Below are 8,661 nucleotides of genomic sequence, written 5' to 3'. Positions count from 1 at the left end.
GGGGGGGAGGCTGTTTTAGGCAGTCAGAGGGGGATCAGAGAAAGCCTCCCTGCCTTTGCCGCTTGCCAGGAGCCCAGATCGTCGGGGTACCACAGCAGTGTTGGGGTGGCATCTGCCACTACCCGCCGTGCCCGATCGCGCTCGTCCTGGTAACTCGCCCTGCCCCGTGGCCACACGCCCCCAGCCGCCCTCTGTTCAGAGTTGAGTTCCCAGTCTCTCCCGTCACAACAGCCCTGGTCGAAACCATCCTTGCTGCTTTTAACAGCGTTCAGTGCACTTTTTTCTTTTACACATCCGTGTTCTTGTGTTGGAATTGCCAGATGACACACGGGTGATGCGGGGTCCACCTCTAGAAATTCTGACAGGCTGGACTGTCTGCAAGTCCCCCGGTGTGTCCACTGGCTAGGCAGGGCGGAGAGGCCGCTTGGGACCAGCTGGTCTTGGAGGAGCTGCTCAGGGCGCCTGTCCCTGCCCTCAGCACCCATCTTCACTAAGTCCTCACCCCAGCAGGGTTTTCGGCTGTTTTGTTTTGAAATTTCTGAACTTTGAAGTACTTTGTTCACCCAGAAAAGTCGTAAGTGAATTTTGCCCACACTGAACACATGGTGTAAGCGTCCCCCCAAACAGGAAACAGGTGATTATCAGGCCCCCAAAGCCCCCTCGTGTCCCAGGGGCTTCACTGTCTTGACGTCGGACTCCACAGGTTAGTTTCCTGGTCTTTGCACGTCGTGTATAACGTGCCTGTGGATTCATCTCTGCATAAAAGATGAAAACGGCGGTCGGGTACGGGCACTTACTGTGAATGCAGCTGGCAGGACTGGAGGCGGCCCTGGGGGCCAGTGAGTGGGTGGGGCGTCCCTCACGGCCTGGGCGGGAGTGGGCGGGACACTCCCGGAGAGTATATGCACTGTGCATGAGGCTACACTGCATTCAGAACACGAGATTAAACCAAGCACAAGAGAATGTGACGCCACCACGTGACACGGTAGACACGAGAAGAATGAGGCTGCCGGTACACTGTTCATGGCAAACTTTTTATAAGCAGAAAAAGTACATTCTAAAATAAGAATAAAAAGTATAGTATGGTAAATACACAAACCAGTGACGTGTGACATAGTTGTTTATTGGCACGAAGCGTTTCGGACTGGACATCGTGGCGTGTGCTGGCCTTTTACCTGACCGGGGCACAGTAAGTTTGTTTACACCAGCAGCACGCACACGTGAGGAACGCGTCGCGCTAAGACGTGATGGCGACATCACTGGCGATGGGAAGTGTTCGGCTCCATCGCCATCTGTCCTTGAGTCGATACGGGGTGTGCCTGCAAGCTGCCCCGGTCCCTGCGGCAGCACTGCCCTGTCTTCTGTTCCGAAGGCCCAGCCCTTCCCCCCACCCCCCTGCACACGCCGCTGCCGCCGTTTAGGCTGATAATGTTCCAAATTAATACCTTTGTATAAAGGAAGAAGGCTACATTATAACAAAAGAGAAACAACTATAAAATTATTGAAGCTTAAAACCACATATCGACAGAAAATGCTACATTTTTATTTATTTGAAATGCAAAATAGCCTTGCCGCTGGTAAAAAGACCCTCTTTCAGTGGGGAAAAACACACGAAGAGACTGAGCTAGAATCCTTGAGCATTTAATATCAGAGCATTTACAGAACATTCTGATTTTATTCCACGAGATAAAGTTGGGCAATAATTTTCTCTAATTTGTATGTAGATTAAAATCTCTTAGCTCCTTCAGCAGTAAATCCATTTTGACAAATAACTTATTTCGGGACCCGAACTCTCTTAGGAACTTAGAATTCACTGCCCCTCTGTCCGCGGTGTCGCCCAGCCCCACCTGCATGTTTCCAAAGGTGGATGTAGCCTACACATTGCTTTCGGATTATGATCTCAGAATAAAAGTGACAAACATTTAGCGATCATTTTATTATGTTAATTTACTCAGGGTGAATTAAGTTCTGAAACGACAAAAATATATTACTTATTCTGGTACCTGAAAGACAATGGAAAATATGTTAAAATATTAAAAAGTTGCAGATTTTCATTAAAAGTATTTACATTTATATTCTAATGCCACATTTATAGATACATTTTTTTAAATTAGATTGATAGAATATTTTGACATTTGAAAATAAAATAATGGTAAATACAACATATTCATGAATGAAAATTCAATGATTAGTTACTGTTGCAAATGTAGATATTTACTGACGAATGGCCAAAGGGGCTGACAGGTGCTTTTCTGTTTTTATCCTTTATTCTTGGTTTTTTAATGGCAAATCACTCTGTTAAGTTTCTAACAGCCACTGATCACTGCCAGCTGTCACTTCACATAAATGTGCGATTCTTCCGGAACCAGCAGGACTAACCTGTTCTAAATGCAGCCAACGCCGTCAGCTACTAAGAGTTAGTTTTACAAATATCTTTTTTAAATTACAGTATTTAGGAAACATTGCATGTACATTTCTTACAAGTTTTGGAGAAAAGAATAATTTCTTGGTTAGTTAACTTTTCTCATGGTGGTTCTGTTTTAAGAAGTGCATCATCTGCACTTCGGAAACGGATTAGAAAATAGTGCCCAGGAGTGGCGGGAGCGGTGAAGGGCGAGAACAGTCGATGGCGTCGCGATGTTTGCCGGTGACAGGTGAGCACTATAATTAGCGGGGCGATCACACTGTAAGGTATAAAGATGCCAAATCGTTATATTGTGCACCTGAAGCTGATATGACCAGTACAATGTTGCACACCAACTATAATTAGTAAATTAAAAAACAAAAAAACAGCCAACATCTTTTTGAAGCCGGAAAGGGCTGTTTTAGAATTATCTTGGCCTCTGTACTCGGCGCTGTCTAGTGAGCCTTACAGCTCGTCTCTCCCGCGCCTTGCTTCTTGGCAGGGTGCAGACAGGGTTAAGGGTTACTCGGCTGCTCAGTGGACCAGCAGGAAGGTATTCGTTAACCCAACAGGAGGCTGATTAGTGCAGATTCGGGTGACTTAATAAAGCCGGGGGACGTACCACTCCAGTAGCTGTTAGTTGTTCATGTATTTCATTGTTTGACGTGGTGGGAGTTAAAAATTTTATACGCTAATTAGGTAGCACACATGTCGTCAGCTCCACGCCCTGCTGGCTGGCATTCTGAAGCCCGTCTAGTGCTGGGGGGAGCGGCAGGGACGGGGAGGGCGGGGCCGGCTCCCTTGGGGTGCTAGTGATGGGAGCCCTGGGAGCACAGGTGTGGCACAGGATGCAGGGTGCTTCGGGCAGATTGCAGACAGGCACTGGCTGTCCCCACGGGACCTGGGTGTGAAGGATGTCAAGCCACTCCCATGGGTGGGAGACGGGCTCCCAGGTCTGGTGTCGCTGTTTTGGTTTTAAGTGTCACGTGAAGTGTTTGAGAAAAGTGACCCTACAGTTCCAATCCCAACACGGTTTTCAGAGGGCAGGGCGGGCTGCAGCCAGGTGACGTGAGCGCTGGAGGGGGACAGTTCTCAGAAACTGCTGTTTTTTAACCTTTATTTCTTGGAATAGTGGGAAACGCAGGTTCCGCAGACCCTGCCTGGGGGAAGGCACAGGCGACATGGTGCTTGCTCGCCCTCCTGTCCAGCCAGGTGCCCAGAGGACGAAGCCCGCCAAGGTTCAGAGCGACAGTTTGCAGAAATCCTCCAGGCACCAGAGAAGAGAGGGCGCCCACTGACACTGCTCCCCCACCCCAGCGCCCGACGGGCGGATGGCAGCGGCTCCAGACCCCCGCCAGCAGCATGGCGGGTCCTCCTCGGCCCGAGGCAGAGCAAGTCTGCGACCTGCCAGCTCAAAGCCACGGGGAGGGCGGTCCCGACGCGGGTTCTTTGGTCAGTCCCACACGCGGCCAGGAGCCAGGGATGGCAGGGGCGGGGGCTCACCGCACCCAAGGGTGGCTTCCAGGAGAAGAGGGTCCCACTCGGGACGCCCGCTCAGTCCCGTGTGGCGACGGAGGAGACGGAGGTCGGCGTGTCATCGCTTGGTGTACGTCCTGCTGGAGATTTTGCTTAGGCCGCCCCTCGGGGTGGGAATCTTGCTCCCAACCTTTGCCGAGGTCCCGGACTTGGTCACGGCTGGGCTTCTACCTGCGGAGGGAGCAAGACACGCAGACACAGGCACCGCGTCACCAGGGACCAAGGCGCCAGTCCGAGCGGGAAGCCTCGGTGAGGCTTGGGGGGACGGCGACAGGCCAGCGTGTGCAGCTCCCTGCACGGGGCCCGGCACAGGCTGTTCACTGTGTTTGTCCCCATGCTCCCCACTCAGCTCCCCACACCTGAAAGTGGGGGGCACACCCCAGGTCTTCTGGTCAGGAACAATCTTCTGGTGAAAACGACCATGGTCTTGTAAGGTGTTCTACATCTGACACCAACCAGTTACATTACAATTTATGAACCAGGCCGGGGCGTCATTCCCGGTCGGTCCCGTAACTGCCTGTTCCGAACCCTCGGGGCTGGCGACACAGCTGCTACCAAGGGCCAGGCGTGCGCCCTGGACGCCCAGAGGCGTGGTCTGTTAACCCAGTGAATGCCACCGCAGAGCCTTAGGCAGGTTCGCCAAGTCTGCTGCCACGGGACGGTGGGGACGTGACTGGCCTGCACGTTGATCAAGGACACAGGGGCGGGGCGGGGACCCCAGAGGGGCGTGCCTCTGCTGGGTGGATGAGGAGCGGGAGGGGCCGCCGTGCTCACCGGGCGTGGGAGCGGGCGCCCTGCGCAGCACGTGTGTCCTCCGCAGGTTCATGGCGCAGCCCGCGGGGCCCATCAGGTGGGCTTTCCAGGCCTGCAAGGAGAGGAGCAGGCGGTGTGTCGGCCGGGCCGGGCCTCGGCGCTGGCGCAGTCGCGAGACAGGCGCGGTCAGGACAAGGCAGGCGGCAGGCCCGGCGCGCTCTCCCACACGTGCCGGCGCCTGCTTGGCCTCCGGCGCTCGGCACAGGTCCCCTGGGGCCGGGGGGGCGGATGCCGGCATCACCTCCCTATGCGCACACGGAGCCCCTTGGTGCTTGTCACCTCTGGACACGGCAAGCTAGGGCTGTTGTCACTTAAGAATGCGCAGGTGTGCAGCAGTTTGGGGAGTACCCGGGCGGGGACCGTGGTGGCCCCTAGGAGTTGACAGAGGCCCCTGGTGGACAGCCAGCAAGAATACACGGACCTCAGCCCTACGACGACAGAGAAGACCGCCTGCCAGCACCTGGACTGAGCTCGGAAGAGGGTGTTTTGGCTCCGAGCACACAGGTGAGTGCGTGGCCCGCCACTGTGCCACCTACGAGGACCGGAGCAGTGGGCCTGGCTGGGTCGTGTCTGGACTCCGACCCACAGACACCGCGAGGCACCAAGTGGGTGTTCAAGCCGCTAAGCACGTGGTGGTCTGTGACCAGCACAGGTGACTAGAACACGGGGAAAGCAGGTGAGAAGCGGCACAAGCCTGTTGGCCTCGTCGCCGTGCTAAGAGGCTCTCACCTCAAATCAGATGGGGGGACAAGAAGTTAAGGAGAAAGAAGGGGGGCTACTAGCTAATGTCTGCACAGCTCAGAGACACAGTCGGTCCCCACGGAACGGGGACTGGGGCGTGTGGGAGACGGCGCCGGTAAAGGTAGCAATCCCAGAAACACAGAGGCTCCCAGGTGCTAAAAACAGAGCGCGAGACAGGCGAGTGTATGCAAGAGCTGCTTCTGCAAAAAAAGGAAACCGTGAAAAATCTGTCCTCCGAGCTGGGGGGACGCGGGCAGAGGCAGGGCCAGCGGCCCTCTCTGGCCTCCTCTGAATCAGCCTCAGTTCACAGACTTGGCAGCCAATGACATGTTTTACCTAATTACAGAACTTAATTTTTAAAAAAATCTCCTAAAACTGAGTATAAAATAAACCAAACCAAAGTGTGTTCACAGTTGCTGGCAGTAACCGGAAAACAGTCACCAGTGTAACACACGGCAGAGACAAAAGAGCTGGGAACGGCATTAAAGTGCCCTCCAGCATCGCTCCACGGCCGGCTGTGCCGGCCCCACCCGAGGCTGCCTACGTGTGCGGTCGGGCGAGGTAAACGAGTAACAGGGGGGGCGGTCTAATGGGGACATCTCCAGGGGCTTGAGAAGCGGGTCCTGGCAGGGGAGGGAGGTGACACAGACGTGAGACAGGAGAGGTGACAGAAAAGTCACGCAGCCGGGAATCGGAACCACAGTGCGAGTGTGAACCGACGAGGTGTTCATCGCGACCTTCGCCTGCTCTGTCTGCCGAGGGGCCTCGGACCGGCTGACCTGGGAGCGAGCGGCATCTGCGACACCTGACGGTGGCCCTGAAGTGCCAGCTCCTGGGGAGGGGGCGGGGCCCCTCGCAGAAGGGGCTGTCCCGGCGTGGGGCCTCCCAGGGCGCCAGGGACTCCGAGTCCCTTCGGGGCCGTGGGAAGAGGCTCCCTGGCTAGAGGTGGGACAGTTGGTGCATCACGCAGTGTGGTGACCCCAGATGGTGCCAGCTCACGATGACCCCATGACGACGCTCAAACAAAACAAAACAAAGGGCAGTGACCCAGACTGCAGCTTTGAAAACCGGCAAACAAGGGGGAGAATGAGACTTTCTCCGGCCTTCCCAGGACCAGGTCCGGCCAGGGCAGCCAAGGAGCAGAGTGGAAGCTCCTGCCTCGAGCGACAGGCCAGCTGATGCGTGGAGCAGCAGCAGAACCAGGGTGTCTGGACCTCGGGGTCCCTGGAGGTCGGGGTCTGGCCTGAGTCAGCAGTTGCTAAAGTGCCCCTGGCACGCGCTTCCTTACGGGAGAACCCACCGTGTCCGCAAAGAGAACTGACCAGGTGACACCTGCACCCGACTGGGCCTGCAGCCCCGCGCGCAGGGGACAGTCAGTCCGCAAGCAGACTGTGGCAAACCCTGGACCAGCGGCTCCTCAGTGGAGCAGGACGGGGCATGAAGGGTCTGAGAGCGGCTGGGGGCGATCTGCGCCCTCCAGTCTGCAAGTGTTCAGTGGTCGGAGAACGTGGAAGGCACGCTGGCGTCGAGCCATCTCGCTGGCACCTCATCTGCAGGGCTGGGACAGAAGCCCAGCAGCCGTGGTCGGACGGTGGGTGGCAGTGGCTAAGGCGATTAAAGCAGTGGCTGAACCAGAAGCAGGTCACTACAGCGGGGTCCTGGCGGGGCCCTGAGGCTCCGTGCCGGCCGCCTGGCACGTGAGGGCAGCTCCTGCTGTCACATTAGCCGGAGCAACCAGCACAGAGCTCCTGATGCTCTCTGGTCCCTGTCCCGAGCCCCAACACAGGAGGGAGACGTGGCCCCTCCCACACCAAGCCAACAAGGGAGAGGGGACAGTTTGGACTGTTCAAACCGGACGGGGCTTAGTTTCATCACTCAAAAGAGACCGGAAGGTCACAGATCTGGCCAAGACACCAGCTAAGGTCCCAACGCGTCAATAAAAGCAAAGCCTGGAAGAAAATGGACCTGCTTCGCGCTTGTGTCCCCAAGAGTGGAGCCTCCCACAGAGACACGGGCGGAAGCTTCAGGAGGCCCGCACGTGGACGCGTGGTGATGGAGTGTCCGTGCAGGCAGCGCTGGCACGTGACCCCGGCCCACCCCGCTCGGGTCCCTCACCTCCTCTCCAGGTGCGAAGTTCTCGTGGCACAAAGGACAGCGGTTTGCCAGCTTCTCTGGTTTGGCAGCTGAAACGGTTTCAAGTCAGTGAGGTTTAGTTAGTGAGTCCTGTGAAACCTTAGCACGGGGCAGGGACACAGGGTGGAGCCCTGATGCCTGCGGACGCCGGCCCTGCCCGTCCCACAGCCGGGAGCGCTCGGGACCAGGGGCCCTGGGGGACACCCAAGACCTGGGGCACTGGGAGGACACCAGGACAGGCACTGGGCGCCCCCGCGGGCACTCACGGCTGCAGTCTTTCGCTCTCACGTGACTGGGCAGCTCGTCTTTTAACACGGCCTCGCTGCAGCGGAAACACTGTCCGAACCCGTCCTTTCTGTCGCATTCTGTCAGCAGGTGCTCCGTCAGGCTGGCTATCTCAACCACCTGGACCCGGAACACAGAGCACGGCACAGAGCTGGGGACAGCGGTGCGCGTCCCGCCCCGGGCGCCTGCCCTGCGAGCTCGTCCCCGTCCCGTCGCACAGCACCCTGCGTGTGGCAGTCAGCGCACACGTCATCGCTGGCGCCCACCCCGCAGAGCTCCTGCGGCCGTTTAGTCGTGGCGCTGAAGACCCCGTGGCCGTCGGGCCACGTCACCTTAGTAGTGTGCAAAGGCTGTTGCTAAGGGTGGGGCTGGGGGCCACGTGAAGTGCGGCGTGACGCTTGCGTTAGGGGGCCGAATGGCTCAGGGGTCACGTGTCGCCTTGGGGTTCAGATCCTGGCTCCCGCCACCTCTGAGGACGTGCGCGGGAACAGGATTGCAGGGGGCTCGTGCTGCTCTCGCCGTCATGACGCCTTGGGTGGGAATGACCTATGCGCACCCCAAACCTCACGCCATGGACGCGTGCCCCCCGCCACAGATGCAGCCGCCTGCGCGGGGGTCGGGGGTCTGCATGTGACTCTGCACTGGTGGCCACTTGTGCTGGAGAGCCCCGAGGGGGCTCAAAGTTCATTTCCCTCGCAGTTGTCCTTCTTTACCAAAGGTCCACTGCTTCAGAGAGAGACCGGACTTCG

General features: G+C 57.3%; 1 protein-coding gene across 8 annotated transcripts in view; it reads right to left on the bottom strand.

The window, feature by feature from the left end:
• Positions 1 to 1,625: 1,625 nt before the first annotated feature.
• CEP104 (centrosomal protein 104) overlaps positions 1,626 to 8,661 on the bottom strand; it is a 36,275-nt gene continuing 29,239 nt past the window's right edge. For 4 of the 8 annotated variants that reach the window (XM_011370803.2, XM_011370802.2, XM_023536985.1 and 1 more), the window contains 4 exons: positions 7,894 to 8,032; positions 7,610 to 7,677; positions 4,715 to 4,805; positions 1,626 to 4,111 (listed from right to left, as the gene is read on the bottom strand). In XM_011370803.2, the coding sequence (XP_011369105.1) occupies positions 3,999 to 4,111; positions 4,715 to 4,805; positions 7,610 to 7,677; positions 7,894 to 8,032 (411 nt within the window). In that variant the 3' untranslated portion in view covers positions 1,626 to 3,998. Of the gene's footprint in view, positions 4,112 to 4,299; positions 4,386 to 4,714; positions 4,806 to 7,609; positions 7,678 to 7,698; positions 7,839 to 7,870; positions 8,033 to 8,661 lie in introns of those variants that run through there. The other 4 variants (XR_896506.2, XM_023536986.1, XM_011370805.2 and 1 more) reach the window with 4 other exon arrangements.

The sequence above is a fragment of the Pteropus vampyrus genome, unplaced genomic scaffold, assembly GCF_000151845.1.
Source record: "Pteropus vampyrus isolate Shadow unplaced genomic scaffold, Pvam_2.0 Scaffold176, whole genome shotgun sequence".
NCBI classification, from domain to species: Eukaryota; Metazoa; Chordata; class Mammalia; order Chiroptera; family Pteropodidae; genus Pteropus; species Pteropus vampyrus.
The sequence above is the reverse complement of the archived record's forward strand: the minus strand, read 5'-3'. Positions and strand labels throughout refer to the sequence as shown.